Genomic DNA, 21,399 nt, shown 5'->3' with positions numbered 1-21,399 from the left:
TATGAAGGTGTGCACGTGCCATCCAAGCTTCGAGACCAACAGGATAATGGGTATCGATCCAGGATAAGACCCCACCTCAGTATTAACTGGAGCGTCAAGTGGTAAAGCAGCTGCCTAGCAAGTCTAAAGCTCTGAACCCAGTGATGCTCAAGAGTTCTCATTTTGAAATGAGAACTTCAATTTTGCATGGATAGATACATCCATGGTAAGCACCAGGGGGCTTGTTAGGGTCCTCCCAGACCTGAGGAGTGGGACGTTTTGCAGGATGCGATATGTGCCCTAGGACCTTCTCTCCTCCCTTCCCTGGCCTGTTCCCTCACCCATGTCAGAATGCTGGTACTAGGACCTAGACAGCCATGGGGTCAAAGTCCAAAGGCATGAGCCCCTCTGGTGTAGCACAAACATCCCCAGATCTTCTCAGCGAGACTGTGTCCAGTCTGTTCTGCTAGCATCCTTTCTGAAAGGCCCATCTCCAACCAAGGAGCCCTGCCTGGCGGTTCCTCGGAAGGGCTGAGCTGAGGGCCCTCAGCCCTGTGGTTTCTGGGTTAACTCGTAGCCGCAGCCAACTCTGCAGACTGGACTCTGGTCACCTGGGGCCAGAGGTAGGGAACGGGGTCTGAGGCTGGCATTCTTGTGCCCTTCCTCCAAGTCAGGAGCGGAGACTGGGAGACATGACCACCACGAGCCATTGACATAAAACAAGCACTTTATTATTTCAGCAAGAAAAGGCCGAATTATAAAATCTGCACACTTTATAGTCACTCATTACCACGCCAAAGTCTCCTTCACACTTTGGTTTTTGTAACTGTATGCAACCACAGAACACTGCCATCTCTACTGGTAAAAACCAGCCTGTAGTTGGCAATTCCATGAGGCTTTCCCTGTGTGAGTTGAAGCCATGGCTAGGATTTCTTTCGGTGGCCGCACTTGAACGTAACACATTATACTTCATGTAGTCTCATCTTGGGTCTGTAGGCCAAGTCATCCCAGGATTGCCTTTCGGGGGGGTCCCAGTGTACCCTGCACCCACATGGTATTCTTCACAAATGTCAACCACTGGTCCACGGCCATCTTGCTAGTAACATCAAAGCCTGCCTTCAAAGGCCACGTGAATGATGGTTTCTAAAACATTTGCAGATTCTGAAGCCTGGAAGAGACTTCACCTGAATCGGGGCCTTCTCTCTCCATTATGTTCTCTGTGCTTCTGGTTGCCACTTCCAAGAGATCCAAGAGAGAAGGAGAAAAAGCCCAAACCATTTTGCTCAGAAGACAGAGGCCAAGTGGAGGTGGAAGAGCTGAGGCCGGGTAAGTTCGGGTGAGTTCACATGAGTTTGTTCAAGCTTCAATGTAGACTCTGCTCACCCCCACCTCACCAGCTCAGTACAATATATATACACATATATTGATTTCTGTATCTTTTACACTGAGCTGAGATAAAAATAAAGCTTTCGTACAAATTACGTTTGTTGTTGGGTTTTTTTTTTCCAGTGAATTACTTTTGCAGTAAAAATAGCTGCTACACAGATCCCTCCTGATCTCTGAAGAGGAGTCGCCTGTTTCCAAAAATAGTTTTCTTATTTTAATCACACAGAAGACCTCAGGGCAGGGGGAAGGAAATGGCAAGCCAGGAAAAGGAGATGGTGAGCTGCCGGGAAACGGTGACACCAAAAAATAAAATACATCTGTGTATAAACGGGTTTAAAGGCATGCACGGAAGTGGAAAACATAGGCCATTAGTCAAGAAAAATACTGCTGTACAGCTTTTACTTTACAGTGAAGGGTGTACTGAGGTCAGGCACACCCTCCAATAATATTAAGTTTCTTATATATATATATAAAAAAAAATCTCCCAATGTACAAAGGCCTTGCTGGGTGAGAACCAAGGCAGAACAAAACAAGCACAACAACAACAAAAACAACCAGGAATTAATTGTTACCCCTCAGAGCTCATTCCTGCAAGAGAATCACATGAGGTAATACACACTTTCTGATTCTCCCCGTTGAACAACGGCTGATTACCTCTTGGTAAAATTTGCCTTCTGTTAAAAAAAACAAACTCTTTTTTTAATCCTACTGGATGCCTGCATTCTTATTCCAAATACAGTTTATACATAATTACTTAAATTACAATATACAGTTTCTGTTAAATAGAACTGGTAGAAGATTCTGATTAACGAAGGTAAGATTACAATCCTATGTACAAACGCACTTCTGAAATGACACAATCGTCTGTCCCTGTCTCTCCCCCCTCCCCCTTCCCCTCCCCCTCCACAGAGAAGGCTTTCACATTTGCTATTCCTGTTTGCGAAAGGGACAACATTTAAAAAATAACTTTTTTAAAATGGTTGTGAGTCCACACGCTCCCCACCTGCAGGACCTCTAGTTCCAGAACTGTCCCTGCGCCCAGCCACCTGGCCAAGGGAATCCTCCAGCGTCTCCTACGCAGCCACCCTGTTGAACGGCGGCACTGCCCGTCTGCAGAGCGGGCGTCGGAGAAGCCAAGGCTGTCAGTCCGCTCTGCCCCCAGGAGACGGCCTCGTGGGAAAGCAAGGCCACTGCTTCTTGGCCATATCCCTGGACAGACAGATGCCAAGGTCCTGGGAGCACAGGTCAGGATGGGCAGAGGGGTCTCCCGCTCAGCCCCCCCGGGGCCCCGGGCTGGCTCAGGGCGGAGCCCAGGCCTCAGTCCTCGGTGTCGGGCTGGACGCCCAGGATGGCATGCAGTTCCTCGGGCGTGAACCCCAGCAAGTTCTGGAGATCGCATACGAAGCGGTACACGTACCGCTTCCCCGACGTCTTATGAATGATGTTTTTGTCGTAATAGTAGCGCAGGCCCCGGCTCAGCTTCTCGTAGTTCATCTTGGGTTTGTTTTTCCTCTTTCCCCACCGACGGGCCACCTTGGGGGACACGGGTGGGAGAGGGTTCAAGCTCATCCGGCTAGGAAACAGTAAGCAACCCCTGCCCAATTCTCACACGTATGACTTGAGAGGCTTGGCCAGCAGGCCTCTAATGGACCTCCTCTAGGCCCCGGCTGGTGTCACTCCTGCACGCCACTGCCTCTCCCCCCCCCCCCCCCCCCCCCCGGTTCTCGTTCCACGCTAAAACGCCTCATGACATGCTTAAGTCTCCAGGGGACCGGGGCGGGGAGAGGGGATGGGGCCGGGAGGGGAGGGGGAGGGGGAGACCATGCCTCGGCCCAGGGCTGCTCTGATGCGATGCTGCTTTGGCATGAGGCAGGCATCTCCCAGGGCCCAGTGGTCTCTTAGCTTCCCGCCCTCCCGGCCACAGGCTACTGCACGGTTGCATGCCCCCCACGTGTCTGATTTGAAACACTGGGTGATAGATGGTCAGAAGAGGCGTCCAGTTTGCTGCCTCTGCCTTCTGATCGTACCACAGCAAGGCAGGAGAGTCCCACATGGCCCCCACCCAGAGCCACCATCTGTGGGCAGTGCCACGGCTCCAGGCCAGCCCGGCACAACCAGGAGGCACACCCGGCCCTCTCCTGCCAGACACTTCGCCAGCTCCAGCCATACCTCGTCGGGGTCAGCCAGCTTGAACTCCCATCCGTCCCCCGTCCAGCTGATGAAGGACTGGCACGACTTGTCGGACAGCAACTCCAGGAGGAACTGCCACAGCTGGATAGGGCCACTCCCTGGGGAGAGGGGACAGACAGGTGTTCCCACACCATCCAACGGGAGCAGTGGGGCCCAGCCCGAGCCGGGCCTGAGACACCCCCTCCTCCACCTCCAGCTCCCTCCCCTAGGGCTCTTCAAGCAAAGTTGTGGATCACCAACCCTCTGCACTATTATACACCTCAAACCTTGCTTTCATCTTTCCTGGGTAAGCACCTTGGATGTTTATTTCTAGAGGCTTCCAGTGGGGTAGGTATAAGACAGAATGTGACTGGGCAAAGCGCTGGGTTGGTGGACAGGACATTGGATGCCCAGCACCTCCTGGGGTGTCCCCATCGTGAGGTTTGAACTCTGAGCCTGGGCACTGTCCCTCAGCTCTTCAGCTCAAGATGAGCACTCTACCACTTGAGCCACAGCACCACTTCCGGTTTTCTAGTAGTTTATTAGAGATAAGAATCCCACAGACTTTGCTGCCTGGGCTGGCTCTGAACCACGATCCTCAGATCACAGCCTCCTGAGTAGCTAGGATGACAGGCGTGAGTCACCAGTAACTGGCTACACATACTTTTTTTTCTTTTAAAAAGAAAAAAGAGTCAATTCTTTCCTAATTCTTTTAACGAGTGTATGTAGGGCCAAAGTTTGGAAGTTAGGGAATCACTTAAATTCTGGCTGACTAGAAGAGCAGCTTGGAACTGGGAGTGCGGGCGAGCGCAGCGTCCACGCCAGGATGTGCGATGGCCTGGGCTGCACTCTCACTGCTACAGAAGCACAAAGAAACAAACCGCGGGGCACCTGAGCGTGCACAATCCACATTTAAGCATACCAGGTTCCCTGGATTTGTTCAAGCCAAGTTGAGTTGGCCAGGGTAATGGGCATTCTAGATAGTCGGTGGAAGGAGGCCCAGGGGCTAGATACAGGGGGCTGCATCACAAAGCAGAGGGGCCATGCCAGGGGATGAGGAGATCAATACACAGCTCTGATTTCCAGGAGATACTCATGTGTCCACAGCGAGTGGAACACATTTTCTAAGAGCGCTTCAGGGGGCCTGTGCTCAGCTCACACTTAACCCATCCTGCAAGTCACGGGTCTCCAGAGGCCTCTTCCGAGGCTTGGAGGCCAGGCCTCAGGCCAAGCGGAGCCTCCTTCTACCCAACGAGGCATCTCCCGGGCTGGGAAGGTGGCTCAGTGGTAGAGTGCTTGCCTTGCATGCTCAAGGCCCTGGGTTCGATTCCTCAGCACCACATAAGCAAAAAGAAAAAAGCCGGAAGTGGCGCTGTGGCTCAAGTGGTAGAGCGTTAGCCTTGAGCTGAAGAGCTGAGGGACAGTGCCCAGGCCCAGAGTTCAGGCCCCACGACTGGACCCAAAAACAAACAAACAAACCAACGAGGCATCTCCCCTCGAGTGCCAGGGCAGCCAGGGAGAAAGCACAAAGGGCAGGCTACGTCCCACAAAAAGCCCGGCCAGGCTCCCCGCCACATGGCGAGCTGCCGGCCTCAGAGACATCAACCCCACGCTGGGGGCTCACACCACGCCCAGGGGCTCACACCATCCCCACGCCGGGGGCTCACACCACCTCCGCACAGGGGCTCACACCACCCCCACGCTGGGGGCTCACACCACCCCCACGCCAGAGGCTCACACCACCCCACACCAGGGGCTCACACCACCCCCACGCTGGGGGCTCACACCACCCCCACGCCGGGGGCTCACACCACCTCCGCACAGGGGCTCACACCACCCCCATGCTGGGGGCTCACACCACCCCCACGCCGGGGGCTCACACCACCTCCGCACAGGGGCTCACACCACCCCCACGCTGGGGGCTCACACCACCCCCACGCCGGGGGCTCACACCACCCCCAGGGGCTCACACCACCCCCACGCCGGGGGCTCACACCACCCCCACGCCGGGGGCCCACACCACCCCCACGCCAGAGGCTCACACCACCCCACACCAGGGGCTCACACCACCCCCACGCCGGGGGCTCACACCACCCCCACGCCGGGGGCTCACACCACCCCCACGCCGGGGGCTCACACCACCCCCACGCCAGAGGCTCACACCACCCCACACCAGGGGCTCACACCACCCCCACGCCGGGGGCTCACACCACCCCCACGCCGGGGGCTCACACCACCCACACACCAGGGGCTCACACCACCCCCACGCCGGGGGCTCACACCACCCCCACGCCGGGGGCTCACACCACCCCCACACAGGGGGCTCACACCACCCCACACCGGGGGCTCACACCACCCCCACGCCGGGGGCTCACACCACCCCCACACAGGGGGCTCACACCACCCCACACCGGGGGCTCACACCACCCCCACGCCGGGGGCTCACACCACCCCCACACAGGGGGCTCACACCACCCACACACCAGGGGCTCACACCACCCCCAGGGGCTCACACCACCCCCAGGGGCTCACACCACCCCCACGCCAGGGGCTCACACCACCCCCAGGGGCTCACACCACCCCCAGGGGCTCACACCACCCCACACCGGGGGCTCACACCACCCCACACCGGGGGCTCACACCACCCCCACGCCGGGGGCTCACACCACCCCCCACGCCAGGGGCTCACACCACCCCCACGCCGGGGGCTCACACCACCCACACACCAGGGGCTCACACCACCCCCACGCCAGGGGCTCACACCACCCCCACGCCAGGGGCTCACACCACCCCCACACAGGGGGCTCACACCACCCACACACCAGGGGCTCACACCACCCACACACCAGGGGCTCACACCACCCCCAGGAGCTCACACCACCCCCACACCAGGAGCTCACACCACACACCACCTCCACACCAAGAGATACAGGCCGCACCTCTCCTCAGCTACGCAGAACTGGCCTCATCCACGGAGGCAACACGGGTGAAAGTGGAAACCCCCACAACACAAGAGCCCCGGGGCTGCCGATTTCCTCACTGGGGCCTTGAACTCCATGTAGGTTTACCCACCCAGCAACTGTTACAGTACATTTACATGGCTGCTGCTTTTAGACTACAGAAAAAAGAAGGAATGGATGTCCACATATCCACACTCCCTTTTTCTTTTTCTTGGAGGAAGGGTGATACTGGGAATTGAACTCAGAAATTTGCCAGGCAGAAGCGCTACCATGTGAGCCACACCCCCAACGCTTTTTGCCTCGGTGATTATTGAGGTGGGGGTCTTGCTTTATTCCCAGGCCCACCTGGGCACCATGTGGTCCTCCTACCCCAGCTTCTCCACATAATGGGGGGTAGGCACAACCCTGTGCTCCCCTCCCCTCCGGGATGGGGTAACAGGTGAACACCACCCCTCTCAGCCACTGGTTGAGATGGAGTCTTGTCAGCATCTTTCCACCAGGGCTGGCCTCGAATTTCGATCCCCCAACCTCTGCTTCCCAAGTAGCTAGGATTCCAGACTTGAGCCTCTGGACCAGCTCACATATTCTCATTTTAAATCTGCGTTTTCTTATGTGCTGCTGGGGATGGAACCCAGGGGCTTGTGCTTGTTCGACAGGCTCTCTACCCTTGAGCGTTAAAAAAAAAATCCACAGTGGCTTTCTATGATCAACATATGAAAAAAAGCACATTTAAAATCACAGAGGGAGGTACTAGTGGCTCACCCCGTTAACCCTACTACTTAGGAAGGGGAGATCTAAGGATCACTGTTCAAAGCTAGCCTGGCCAGCAAAGTCTGTGAGAATGGTTATCTCCAATTAACCAAAAAGGCCAGAAGTAGAGCCAGTGGCTGGAGCGGTGGAGTGCTAGCTTCAAGCGATAAAGCCGAGAGAGCATGGGGCCCTGAGTTGAAGCCTAGTACCAGCACCTTAAAACAAAAACAAAAGCCATGAGAAGAACTGAACATATCTTGGTTTTTTCACCCTCATATGAGAAATATCTGCTTCAAAAAACAGCTTTAATATTTGTCCTCAGCCTAGAAGAGCTCTCATCCAAACGTGAAAAATCAAGAGCCAGGAAAGGCACGCGGGGCTGAGACTACGGAAGGCCCCTCCTCAAGCCAGGTCACATTCCTGGAGATCCTGAAGTAGGTGAGGACTGCACTGCGTGAGCGGCTGCCCCTCCCCTTCCCCCGCCCCACAGGACAGGAGGGAGGGGCCTGTGGCTCCAGGCCACTCTGCCCTCTCAGCCCATGAAGATTCCTGCCCAGCTGGCCGTTCTGGAACTCAGGGCTTGTGGGTGTGAACACTACGCTGTCCTTGGGAAACACCTGCATCAACACAGCCGTGGCCGGGCAGGACCGGACCTGGAGCCCGTGGGGTGGCCAGTGGCGCTCACTCACCGGTGAAGCCGGCCAGCACGGCGGCGGGGATGACCGGCTTCCCTTGCTCCACGGGGTCGCTCCTCTCCTGGATGTAGTCCTTGAAGGACATGGTGGGCTTGCTGAGGCACAGGGACTGGCTGCAGTCGTCCTCGAAGCTCTCGAAGGACGGCACTCGCTGCACGTCCAGCAGGGAGGACTGGCTGTTCCAGGACCGCAGCAGCGAGTCGGAGCTCTCGAAGCTGTCTGCGCCCTTCTCCGGGGAGTCCCGCTCTTTGGGTTTCCCTAGGGAAGACAACCCAGCACATCCCATCATTCCTCGGGCCTGGCGTGGGCCATGCCCCACCTTCACCTCTTAGCACTCCAACCGGCACCTCTTAACACCCAGGTTCCTATTCTTTAGGACAATTGTGTGTATGTGTGCATCACCTTCCACTCACAGGAGAAAAAGAATGCTATGCAGCAATGAAAGAAAAAAGAACAAATGGCCACAACAGGGCTGAAGACTGCAGAGACAGGCCCCAAAGAAATCACTCTGTGATTCATCAATAAGAAGTCCCAGAAGAGCAAGAACAAATTCATGATTAGAGACAGATTGTTTCCTCTTGCAGTTGATTGGGACATGCACGTGGATGTTTGTGCATGGTATGGATGTTACATCTCATTCAAAAAAAAACTTGTCACCTTCCCACGGGGTGTCCATTTATGCCCCACTGTGAAGGAACTCCCGCTTCAAGAAGAGCATGACAGTGTCTTTGCTCGTTCTATGGCTACCATCTGGGACGTGCGTGTGGATTCACCATCTGGCCGGTGGGGAGTTGTGCAGAAGGGACGGGTCCTTGGATGGCCTCCTCCAATGGCTGAGCTCACAACAATTTCTAAGAAACCTGCGTCTGATCTCATCTGTGGTTTGGCCCGGATGAACACGGGGTGTCTGCGTCTGCCTACCTGAATTGTTGGGCAGCAAATTCAAGTTGCCACCAGGGTAGTCCTGAGAGACAGCGCAGTAGCTGACATTGACGGCGCTGAGCCTCGACTTGGGAAACATCTGGAAGTCCTGGTCAGAGCCAAGGGTGGTGGGAGCGGCGGAGGACAGGCCCATGCTGTCCAGGAGGCCGCCCTTGGGGTAGCTCGGCGTCTGCATTCCATACGGAGCCTGCTCCACACCAAAGCCTGCGACCGAACCACGGGATGGGGGTGCTGTTAACGTCACACACATCCCACCCTGTGGCACACCGCTGGACCCCATTCCACAACTGCCTCAGACACAAGGTTCAGAGCACATTGACCGCTTCTGTATCCCTGTACCCGTGTCCTTCGCCTGTCTTACTGATGGATGCCCACAGGCCAGGCAGAGCTCACTTCTAGGCCCTAGACCAGCACTGAGCAATGGAGACAAAGTTTCATTCCATTCACATTTCCCAGCAGATACATTTAAAAAGTTAAGAAGCAAGGAGCAGGAGAAGTTAACTGTGTCTTCCAACTGAACGAATTGGCCAGCTCCACTTCCTTATGTGGCCAATAGGTCCTAACCCGTCGAGTTTACTGTACAGCCTGTTTCTGTGCTCAGACCTTCCAGTGACCGCTGGGTCTGGTCACACCTCTCTGAAGGGACCAGGCACGGTCCAAAATGCTCACAGCTTCTCACCACTGTACAGCACATGGTTCGGCTGCCCTGTGGGGCTCCATTAAGAGTTCAAGTCCAGAACCTGGTGCTGGTGGCTCACACCTGTAATTCTAGCTACTCAGCAGACTGAAATCTAAGGATCATGGTTCAAAGCCGGCCTGAGCTGCAAAGTCTGTGAGACTCTCTCCCGCTCACAAACCACCCAAGAGCCAGAAAAGGAGGCATGGCTCATGTGGTAGAGCACTAGCTTTAAGTGAAAAGGCTCACTAAGAGTGTGAGGTCTGAGTTCAACCCTCAATACTGGTACACACCTAAGTGAAAAGGCTCACTAAGAGTGTGAGGTCTGAGTTCAACCCTCAATACTGGTACACACCTACGCACGCACGTGTACAACTTCAAGTTCCCCGGGAGGGCTAAGAACTGAGTTTCTGGAGCATCATGGCGTAGACTTACCAAGGGAATTGCTGTTGATCCAGTGGGGGACGGAGTGGAGGTGTGCGTTCTCTTCATACTGTTCCTCCGTCTTTTCCTGGTTTTCTGAAAAGCAGACACAGGAGTCACCAGATGTCAGCTCCACAAGACAAGAAAAGCACCCATCCCTTTCCAAACCACTGCAGCTGGGTGTGCTAGGATGACCAGATACATCCGGAGGCCCCCATTTATTTTACCTGATGGCACCCCCAACTCCTCAGGTGTCTTTAGACAAACAAGGAACAGCTGCCCCCTTTTCCAGTAAGTGTTCCAAAGTTAGTGACCCCATTGGCAAAGTGACGTTTCCTAGCTAGTGCAAAACTCTATGGATGCAGATTATGTGTTTTAGCATACTCCTATGTTCAAGAAATCGTGACACATTTATGCAGGTTAAGTCCTGAGGGGAGCGGAGACGGTTATTTTAACAAAATGAACACAGCTCTGCGCCGAGCCTCACAGTCCACAGCTCCAACCCTACAAGCTTCCCGGGCAAGTGGAGTCCAGAGCGGCTATGGTGGGACATGGGTGGGCGGAGCTTCAAGGGGGAAACATCCACAGGGTGTGCGTCACCACGGGGAACCAACAGAGACCTGTCCCAGCTGACAGAAAATCTCAGGGGCTCTCATCAAGGTCCTCAAAGCTGTCACCAAAAGCTGGGGGCTGAATCCCACAGGTCTCTGAGATTCTGAGTCTACAGTGAATGTTTAAATTCAATGTGCTTAAAATCCATTGAGAAATATTTTCACCAAGTCAACAAATAAATGTGCTAATAATGTCCTTATATCTCTTAACATTCTCTATTATTTATATATATTCCCTCTCTCTATATATTCTCTCTAGGGAATGAATATATGTGTGTGTGTGTATGTGTGTGTATATATACACATATATATATAGATAGATAGATACACACACACATATATATACTATATCTTTTTTGGGGGGGGCAGTTGTGGGGTCTGAACTCTGGGCCTCAGCACCATCCCTCAGCTCTTCAGCTCAAGGCTAGCGCTCTACCACTTGAGACACAGCGCCACTTCCGGCTTTTTTTTCTTTTTTTGCTTATGTGGTGCTGAGAAATCGAACCCAGGGCCTCATGCATGCAAGACAAGTGCTCTACCACTGGGCCACCTTCCCAGCCCCTCTTTTTCCTTCTTAAACTCAGTATTATTGAACATTGGTCTCCCCACTTTGTAGGTTCTGAGTAGGTACAATGTTTGCTGATCTACAGGAGGTTTCTGTACCAGTGTACGTATCTGTGTGTATGTTTCAACCATTTTTTCACGGTTTTTTCTTGGCTTTTCCACTCAAGTCTGGTGTTCTACCACCTGAGCCACACCTCCACTCCAGCTTTTGGCTGGCTAGAAATAGACTTTCCAAATCTCTATCTTAGATCTCATTGAGTAGCCAGGATGACATGTGTGAGTACCGGTACCCAATTACTACGTTTTACATTATCTCCAACTCCTCTCCCAAATTCTCTGTTGGATTCTCTCTGGCCATGGGGTAACCCGCTGTGAAAGAGGTAATCAGCACAGGCTCCTTTTCATGGGGCCACCTTCACCTCCAGCCTGCTGAGGTAAACACACCTGCCCTGGCCTACATATCTGAGTTGCCTGGGTTGCGGTGTGACCAGAGCAGTTTGGCAACAGTGAGTAATTTAGTGACTAAAGCTACAGGTGGCCACAGGGCCCCAGCTGTAGTCCGCACACACCCTGAGAGGAACACACCCCCATGCAGTCCCCACCGGGGTCGGACTCGCATCACTGATAATGGTGACCTCCAGGTTGACAGACTCTGCCCTGTGCCCCCCACCCCTGCCAGGCTCCCCTTGGGGGGGGGGCGGTGCTCAGTCACTCAGGTCACATCTCCCCAGTCAGTACCTTTGAGCATCTGTTCCAGATGTTCCCACAGGATGTCACCCACGAAGTCGGGCGCCAGCTCTAGAAATCGCTCCTTGCCGAGGTTGCACAGGGCCTGGCCGTTCATGCCGAACCTCTGCAAGTTCACATTCACCAGGCTGAACTCATTGGTCGCCCAGAGCAGCCACTGGCTCACCTGCTGCTCACTCCACAGCCAGGGGTCTACAGGGAGGGCGACAAGAGGAGTGAAGCGGGTGAGTGACAGCGAGACCACAGTGACCTCCCGTCCGTCCCCAGGCCCGGCCACAGCCCGGAGCCTGTGAGAAGTGGGGTGCCACAGCCGGGCACTGTCAGGAGGCCCACGAGGCGTCTTCCCTGGAGAGTCCAGGGTGCCGGTCGTGTGGCTGGCAGGGCTGACATGTCCATGGCCCAGGGCCACCCACTACAGTTGATGCTGGACAAAAGACCTTACCCTGCAGCCGCCGGCACCCTGGGGTGGCAGCCCGGGACCCCAGCAGGCTTGGGGCCTCACTTACTCTTGGGAATGCCAAGTCTCCGCTGCTCCTTCTGGAAGCCACTGAAGGTGGCCTTCAGGGCCTGGCTCATCACAGCCTTGCTGCATGGGGTGAGCAAGGGCAGCTCGCAGCTGGCAGCGTCTACAATGAAACCCAAAAATGGGGTTAAAATTCCAAACGGGGCACCCTGGGGCAGGGGTCTCAGGAGTCCAGCTGTATACAATACTGACAACAATTCCTATCTTGATTCCTTAGAAAGCATGCCAACCCGGGGCTGGAGGCGTGGCTCAAGCAGCAAAGCAGCAGTCTGGCCAGGAAGCACAAGGACCTGGGTTCTATTCTCAGTAATGCCAAAACAAATACAACAAAAACTTTGTGTGTGTGTGTGTGCACACGTGTTGGTACTGGGGCTCGAACTTTGGGCCTCTTGCTCTCACTACCTTTTTTACTTCACAGCTCCACTTCCAGCTTTTTGTTAGTAACTAGAGTTAAGAGTTCTCATGAGGGGCTGGGAAGGTGGCTCTGGGGCTGGGAAGGGGCTCAGTGGTAGAGCGCTTGCCTTGCATGCCTGAGGCCCTGGGTTCAATTCCTCAGCACCACATAAGCAGAAAAAAAAAGCTGGAAGTGGTGCTGTGGCTCAAATGGTAGAGCGCTAGCCTTGAGCTGAAGAGCTGAGGGACAGCGCCCAGGCCCAGAGTTCAGGCACCATGACTGGCAAAACAAAACAAAACAAAACAGAAAAAAAAAAAAAAAAAAAGAATTCTCATGATCTATCCTGCCATAGCTGGCTTTGAATCTCGATCCTTAGATCTGAGCCTGCTGAGTAGTTAGGATTATAGGTGTGAGCAACCAGTGCCCAGTTAACATGAAACCTTTCTTTTAAGGAAGTATAAACATGGGCATAGCTCAGTGGTAGAGCACTTGTCAAGCAAGGAAGAGATTCTGGGTTCCATTCCTAGCAATGCTAGGAGAAAAAGTGTCCAAGTTTGTATGTGAACAAAAAATTACACATCTCAGAAACTACATTTACAAGTAAAATCTTAGAAAAAAAAATCAAGCTCAATCCTATTTTGCAGTAAAATTTGGCAAGTAAAATATCTAGCTGAGTTGATTTGAAATGTTTACCCAGTGAAGGGTATTACTATAGGTAAAAGGACCAATAGTTATACCAATCAAAGCCAGCCAGGCCAAGGGGCCTGGGCCTGACCTGGGCAGGCAGTACTTGACAAAGCACACTTTAGTTTTTACTGGAAAAAAAGAAAGAAAGAAAGAAAGAAAATCTTTTCTGGCCAGGCTTAAGCCTGTAATCCTAGCTACTCAGGAGGCTGAGATCTGAGGATCACAGTTCAAAGCCCAGCCCGGGCAGGAGAGTCCATGAGACTCTTATCTCCAATAAACCACTAGAAAACCGGAAGTGGTGCTATGGCTCAAGCGGTAGAGCACTTGCCTTGAGCTGAAGAGCGCAGGGACAGCGCCCAAGGCCAGAGTTCAAGCCCCACGATGGACCAAAAAAAAAAAAAAAAACAAGCAAAAAAAAAACTTCTCTGGAAGCTCTGAAAAACTTCAAGCGAGATAAATGGCTGAAGTCAGACACCAGGGGCTCAAGCCTAGAGCCCGAGCTACTCAGGAAGCTGACATCTAAGGATCACAGCTCCACGTTGGCCCAGGCAGCAAAGTCAGAGAGACGCTTATCTCCATTAACCACCAAAAAGCCCAAAGTGGACGTTCAAGTGGTACAGCATTAGCCTTGAGTGGCAAAAGCTAACGGACAGACAGCGCCCAGGCCCTGAGTTCAAGCCCCAGCCCAGAAAAATAAACAAGTAAAAAAAAAAAGTGTGCGATGCCACAATATAGAAGCCTACAAGCTGTTGTCAAGTCATCTCTGAACAGTGCCAGCTAGTAATGTTATGCCAGGAACTGTGAGGACCTTACCTGACAGCCTACACTGTTAAAAAGAGCAAACTGCATATGTACTGAGAGCCATAGAAACAGCCACAAGTGACAAGTGTAGTCTGTTACAATTAGTGCATATGTCAGGGTATGCGTGTGCGTGTGTGTGTGTGTGTGTGTATGCGCACGTGTGTGTGATTTCACTCATCACATGAGCTCAGGATGCAAAGCAGAGGTGCATATTAATTCCCATTGTCTTATGTTGGTTTTGCACAGCCCACTGGGGTCACAGGAAGTGCAAAAAGCCACTGCGGGGGCCAGGTGCCCTCTTGCCAAGTGCAGGGTCTCCAAGGACCCCAAGAACACAGCCAGCCCAAGATACAGGGCATCGCTACTCAGGGTTGACCACCTCTGCCCTCCACCGTGTCTATGGAATAGATTACCATGGGAGATGGAGTCCAAGCCTGTGGGCACTTCTTGGAGTGTCTGCTCTTCACTGAGAGAGGGGAACATTGAGAACAGAGAGCCATCAAAGGTGTCAAATGCCGGCTGGCGCTGCAAATACAGAGGGTAAAACAACAGGGACTCATTAGGCTCCTATTTAAAAAGTGGCCAAAGGGGTCAGCTGACCACCAATTCAACCAGATATAAACATGGGCAATTACCACATCCAGAATTAACCGCTTTGTACTGGAGAGAAAATTCCTAAAGCCAGAGTGATCACCTCCAATTATTTAATTAACCTCGTGGGGTCAGAACGGCTGCCAGTTACTTGGGGTCACTTAATCAACCTAAATAAAATGAATCTAAAAAATAACCGGACCGTAGGACCAGGCTGGGAAGCAAGTGGGACAGCCGTTACAGCTTTCCCCACCTCTTGTAGAACAGGCGCAAAGCTCTGTGTCTGGGCAGGCAGGCAAGAACCATAACCCTTCGCAGTGCTGGGGTTTGGGGGTCAGACTGGGGCTTGAACTCAGGGCTTCATGTGGTTCAAAACCAGACCAGGCAGGGAAGTCCATGGAAGACTCTCATCTTACAACGAACCACCCCAAAGCCTCAAACTGAGGTGTGGCTCAAGATAAAGAGAACCCCTAGATCATGCGCTGGAGGGTAAGACTTCCAAAAGAAATAGGCTTTATGGTAAGCTGTCTACAGGACAGGGACACGCTTCAAGGTGACTGCTGACAATCTACACATCATGTATGAAAATCTGGCTGTCATCGGAAGACACACTGAAAAAGATGACTTTTGGATCCGTCACTTTCTGACAGGCTTAGGAAAATGTGAAGAAAAGTCTCCTTTTCCCAATACAATATACCCTGGAAATCCCTGTTATGTGTAATACAGTGACCCATCTGTTGAGTCATGGGTAAATAAATGTGTAATACATTTACAAATAAAATAGGTTGTGCCCTTTCTTTTTAGAAATGCGGAAGGGGTGAATGACATATTACGAAAGAAGCCAGGCAAAGTCGGAGCCCAGACCCTTCCCGGGCTCCCCCGGGACCCCCCCCTCCGCAAGAACCCCAGGAATTCTGAGATCCTGGTGCAGCCAACCAAATACCCATTGGAGATGGAGGACTTCGGAGCTAATTTTGGTATAACAGCGAATAGACGCTTAAAAAAAAAAATCCCACCAGCATTGTCCAGAGACCAGGAAGTGTCTTTCCGGACTCAAGTTCTTTTTTTAAAATCAGGAAGCCCAAGAACAATACAAAGTATTTCAACACAGGACTCTCTCTTCTTGGATCCAGAAATTGTGAAAAGCATCACCAAATTCCTTCAGTTCACAGAAGACTCTTTCAGAGGCGAGATGTTAATGTAAGAACCACCTCTTCCCACCACACTTAACACACCCAGCCTCATCAAACCAGAAATCTCTTGGACCTTCAAGATCTTGACAGATCACACAAATAATCCCAAGGGATCACGAAGGAAGCTAGGGCACACACCAGAAGAGTATTAATGTCATACAAGACACACACACCTGGTCACCATTTCGGAGACAGCCCAGTTCTGTTGTCCTGTCCAGAAGGCAAGCAAGGAAACAAGTCCCCATAGGAACAGGGACCTCCGGGGAGTAGGTTCTTTGATCTCTTAATCTGGTCTTTGATTTGCATAAACAGGCCCGGCTACAGGACTGTGCCAGGAAGGGCAGGCTGTGGACAGCCCAGGGGCATTCCCAATACTGACCAGAACAGCCAGGCTGCATCTTCTAAAAGCCTGCATCTCGATCCCTAACCAGCCTCTCAAACTCCGGAGTGGGTGGGGTGCTGGGAGCAGCATCTTATTGACAATCACAGGATTGTTTTTTCCTTCCTCACCGGGAAGGAGCCTCAGAAATACACCACAAAGGCCTCCCTGTCTCCAACCAGTTTCCTCTCTGGACATGGACAAGCACCAGCATACCCATTTCACAGAACTGCAAGCTAAGTCCCAGGGAGGAAGCAGACAGCCCCGTCACAGTCAGCACGCTGAAAAGCTGAGGCTAGAACTAGCATTCTGAGCCCCAGCCTAACTTTATTCTCCTCTTAGAGGTGAACTTTTGTGAAGACTGTCTCACTCACCTTGAGTGTACCCCGAAAACCGTTAGCTACAGGGGCCACTTGGTCCATGTTCTTGAGTCCAAAGTCATTCATCTTGAAAGAGAAAAAAAAAGAAGAGTCAAAGGGGCCCCAGGTATCTACACATGCGGGTATCTACACATACATTTGAGAAGATACAGATTCATGTACTTTTGTTTGTTTTCCAGTAGTGCTGGGGTTTGAACTCAAGAGTCTTGCACTAAGCAGGTGCCCTACCGCTTGAACCATGCCCCCAGCCCTTACAGCACATTATAAAGAAGTCACTATTGGTGGCCATGAGGCTTGACTCTGGAGAGTTCTAACTAAGGTAACAGGTAATATACCCTGTCCACAGGCAAGTTTTCTTCCTTAGAAGGCTTTCCTCCCAGGGTGGTATTGAAATAATAGCTCTGATCGCCTCTGAATTCCGATGAGTCGGGAGCCTTCTAAGGATCTAAGTACCCTTCTGGCTGGCTGGTCGGCCCCTGAGCAGCTGCCTCTGTTTCCAGGGACTTTTCCAGGATCAGCTGTGGTAAGGGATGGAGTGGAGCCAGTGGAGCAGTGGGCCCTACAGGGGGTCCTTGTCCTTGGCAGCAGCCTAGAACCCAGATTGGGAGCCTGCCAGAAGGGGTCACAGAAGACCTTCCCCCCTCCTGCTCATTCCTCACCAAGGTGTAAGGGACTCCCCTCCAAACCTCCTGCTCTGAGCAGTATCTGACTTGGGGTCTCTCCGTTGTGCACTTCTTCAGAGGAAGTGAATGAATGCAAGTGTGGGCAGGCCTTGTTTGCTTTCAGTCTGGTCTTACTCCAGACCCCTGCTGACCAAGATGGTAGCTGCCTGACTGGAGACTTTGACAGGGCCGGTGTGAGCTGAGATTGGCAAGGATGGATATATAGCTGATCTCACAGATTTAGCAGAAAAAAAGGAAACCGTCGTACCCGTCGTACGTGGTAATGTATCTCTCTACTGTGTGCCTCCATGATAGTTTTGGAGATGTTATGTTAATGGAAGTATAATGGAATCAGTTTCACCTGCTGTCCTGTTTTTCCTATGACCACTAGGAAAGTTTAAACCAGGGTTGAACTATAAACCACAGCTTTGCAAACAAGACTTCCTTGGAGGTCATCAGATGTAATTGCTTGACCATGCAAATTACATACTCAGGAATAAAAAAAAGGGGGCACTTGGAGACTATGGCCAGAGGGCAAAATAACAGACAACTTTATCTTCTGGGGTACCCACCCACTGGCTGTCCAGGCCTTAGACCCCACTGGAGGTATTGTACATTCTTGGGGAATGACTTAGGTGTTCAGCTTTTTCGTGTTCTCTGGATGGTCAATATGATGGCTCAACCAACGGCTATCTAACACACACTTGCCCAGAACAGCTTGCACACTAGAGTGCGTGTGTGTGTGCGTGCGCACACACACACACACAAGCACACCTTGACTAAGAAGGCCACAGGGACAGTCGGAGGCACTGAAGGGGACTGTTGGAGTTCAGAGTTTCATGGAAAGGTCACAGTGACCCTCAGGGGCTAAGGCACATTCTAAGAAGCATTCATCCTGGAGGGGTGAGGGTGTGTGTGGCGGGGGAGGGGGGAATGGGCACAGGCCATCTTGACTCAAAAGTGACCACATATGCTCAGAATCAACACTCGGTGCTGATGGCGGCCATGACAACACGCCTGGTCCCCAGGACTAAGGCTGCCATGGTGGAGGGAATACCACACCTCAGCCTCCCTGCATTCCTCATGTGGAAAGGTTCATACCACCTCCCAGTGAGGCACTGGCCTGGGACCACACAGCTATTGTGGGGCCACTGCAGGGCTGAGTGGGGACCAGATCCCAGGGGACAGCAAGTGGTCTTAGTGGTCTTGAGTCCTATGCCCCAGATGAGGAGGGCCTGTCTGACCCCCTCACAGCCTGAGGAGAGCAGAACACACATCCTATTAGACCAGGCCCTTCTCTCTAGTCTAGAAGGAGAAATGTACTCCACTTAGAGCCTTATGTCATCAGCAGATAAAGTTGACCCTGCCTGTTACCTGTGGGTGAAACCAAAGCCACCAGCAGAAAACTACAGGACAGACCCTGGAGGGCTCCTATCCTCCATGTGGCACCTGATGAAACAGCATTTCTTGGGCCTTTGCTCACAGAGGCTGGCTGGCAGACTTCTGGCTTCCCAGCCCCAACCCCCCAGCTTCTGGGATGGGCCCAGGATTGAGTGGAAGGCTGGGGAAGAGCTTAGCTGCCTTTTGTGTACAAACACCAGGAGAAAAGGCAGCCCACCACGCCCACATAAAGATCTGTAATTAGCAGCTACAGAATAGAATTCTTTTGTTGTCCGGCTTTTAATGAGTTTTCTAAAAAACATGTAGAATTAAAGTGCTGGGCTAAATGGGTTTCAGGAGTGCGCTCTCTCTCTCTCTCTCTCTCTCTCTCTCTCTCTCTCTCTCTCTCTCTCTCTCTCTCTCACACTCTCTCTCTCTCACTCTCTCTCTCTCTCTCTCTCTCTCTCACACACTCTCTCTCTCTCTCTCTCACACACACACACACACACAGCTAATCAAATCTCAGTTCCCTTATTCTACTCAATCTGCTAGCATGGGGTAGGGGAGCGCGTTTGTCTACATAAATTATTATCAGGCTTAGATCCTCAGATGCTGTAGGACTGATCCTAACTTTAGAACAACAAAAAAGGGAAGGAAAGAAAGAGGGAGGGAAAAAGGAAGGAAGAGATGGAGGAAGAAAGGGAGGGATGTGATGAGGGAGGAAGGAAGGGAGGGAAGGAATGAAGGAGAAAGGAAGGAAGGGAGGGAGGGAGGGAAGGAGAGAAGGAATAGGGGAGTAGGGAAGGAAGGAAGGAAGGAAGGAGGGAAGGAAGAAGGAGGGAGGGAATGAGGGGAGTAGTGAAGGAAGGAGGTGAGGTGGAAAGGAAGGAGGGAAGGAAGGAAAGAGGGAAGGAGGGAGGGACAGACCTAAGAGCTGAAAACAGAGAAACAGCTATTGGACCGAGTGATCACTTATGTAAGATAAGAACACAGGTTCGTCTCGGTTTTCTCGGGGGAGGGTGGGGAGGAAAAGAAAACCTGGGAGGGCTCTGGGAGGTGGTTGGCTTTCCCTGTGAAAGCCGTCGGTTCGGGGGTGAGTGGCCGGCCCGGAGCGGGCTTCGCGGCCTCCCCGCAGGCCCGGCGCCGCGGTCTCACTCGGGACTCGGATCCGGGGCACTGCTGGCGGGGTGCGGGCCGGCGGGGGCCCGCGGGCCGGCGGGAGCCCGCGGCGGGGAGCGCGCAGCCCCTCGCGGCGCGGGCCGGCGAGCGCCCGGCTCTCGGAGGCGGCACAACTCACTCTTCACTTTCCAAACCAGCAGCGAGCCACCCCGAACGCGGTCCAGACCAAGACTGGCCTCGGGCGCTCAACACACCCCCAAACTCCACCGAAAGCCAGACGGTCGACATAAAGACACAGCCCAACGCCGGCGCGCCACGCGCCCCAACATCCACACGCGGGACCCAAGGACGCAAGACCGGCCGCTCGCCCCTACTTGGGAGCCGCAGGGGTAGGGGGGGACCGGGCCTCGACCCCGGGTCCCCGGCGGCCCAGCAGGTGCCGCGTCCGTCCACGACCCGCCGTCCCCCCCCACGCCCCCGCTCTCGGGGGAGATCCGGCCCGCGGGGCGCGCCTCGGGCAGGACCCCGCAAGGCCCCCGGAAAGGCCCGGACCTCCTTCCCCAAACAAAAGCCGGCGAACCCGCCCGCGCCCCGGCCTCCAGCGCCCCGAGACCACTCGGGAGCCCGGGAAACGAGTCCGATCGCAGCCCGGACGCGCGACCCTCGGGGCCGCCTCCTCGGCCCGACTCGAGCCTGGAACTCGGGGGGCGAGGGGTTCCCCAGCCAGGCCCTGCGGGGGTCCTCCTCCCCACCTCCCCCGGGGAGAGAGTCGCTCTTACCACGCCGCTGCCGGCAGGGCCGGACCGGAGGGCGGCGGCTGCTGGGGTCCGGGCCGAGCGGGGCGCGCGCGCGGGCGGCGCTCGGGGCTGGCGCGGGGCTCGGGCGCGGCGGCGGGGATCGGCGCGGCGGCGGAGGAAGAACCGGCCGGGCCTCGCAGCGCGCTCTTCTGGAGCGGAGTGGAGCGGGGGAGGCGGGAGGGGACGGCGCGGGGCGGGCGCGGGGGGCGGAGGGAGGGGCGGGGAGACGGCGAAGGGGCGGGCGGGGGAGGGGAGCCGGAGGCCGGCGAGCCGAGGCGGCCTCCTTCCGGCCCGGACCTCCCTCCGCCCCGCGCCCCCAGCCGGCCCTGGGGACGCCGCCCAGACCCCCGGGGCCCCGCGCCCCCCCCCCCCAGTCGGGGCCCGAGGCGAGGCCCCCGGACTCGGCCGGGCGACGCGCCGGCGCCGGCGCGAGGCGCGGCCTGTTCCCCACGGCGCGGGCCCGGCCCCGGCTCCGAGCCGCGCACGGTTATGAAATCTGCGCAGGTTCCGAGCCGGCAGCCGGGGCCCAGGCCCGGCGCCGACACCGCCCCGGCGCCGAGCAGCCCGGCCGGGCTCTGGCGGCCGGCGCCT

At 54.3% G+C, this 21,399-nt stretch overlaps 1 protein-coding gene across 1 annotated transcript; it reads right to left on the bottom strand.

The window, feature by feature from the left end:
• Nucleotides 1-688: 688 nt before the first annotated feature.
• Ets2 (ETS proto-oncogene 2, transcription factor) lies at nucleotides 689-20,933 on the bottom strand. Its single transcript, XM_070030691.1, has 10 exons — nucleotides 20,791-20,933; nucleotides 16,845-16,916; nucleotides 14,721-14,832; nucleotides 12,409-12,528; nucleotides 11,894-12,094; nucleotides 9,993-10,076; nucleotides 8,861-9,085; nucleotides 7,934-8,197; nucleotides 3,535-3,653; nucleotides 689-2,898 (listed from the first exon to the last, which is right to left on the bottom strand). Exons 2-10 carry the CDS (start codon nucleotides 16,914-16,916, stop codon nucleotides 2,683-2,685), a joined length of 1,413 nt encoding a protein of 470 aa, XP_069886792.1. The 5' UTR covers nucleotides 20,791-20,933; the 3' UTR covers nucleotides 689-2,682.
• Nucleotides 20,934-21,399: the final 466 nt, after the last annotated feature.

This window comes from Dipodomys merriami, unplaced genomic scaffold (genome assembly GCF_024711535.1).
Source record: "Dipodomys merriami isolate MVZ:Mamm:240054 unplaced genomic scaffold, mDipMer1.0.p SCAF_2, whole genome shotgun sequence".
Lineage (NCBI taxonomy): Eukaryota > Metazoa > Chordata > Mammalia > Rodentia > Heteromyidae > Dipodomys > Dipodomys merriami.
Note: the sequence above shows the minus strand (reverse complement) of the source record. Positions and strands in the feature narration are given on the sequence as shown.

Coding starts and splice junctions, on each gene's coding strand:
- Ets2 (XM_070030691.1), bottom strand. CDS start 16,916: ATGAATGACTTTGGACTCAAGAACATGGACCAAGTGGCCCCTGTAGCT. Junction 8,198..8,860: donor TTTGCTGCCCAACAATTCAG/GTAGGCAGACGC, acceptor TGTCTTCCCTAG/GGAAACCCAAAGAGCGGGAC. Junction 2,899..3,534: donor AGCTGGCTGACCCCGACGAG/GTATGGCTGGAG, acceptor GTGTCCCCCAAG/GTGGCCCGTCGGTGGGGAAA.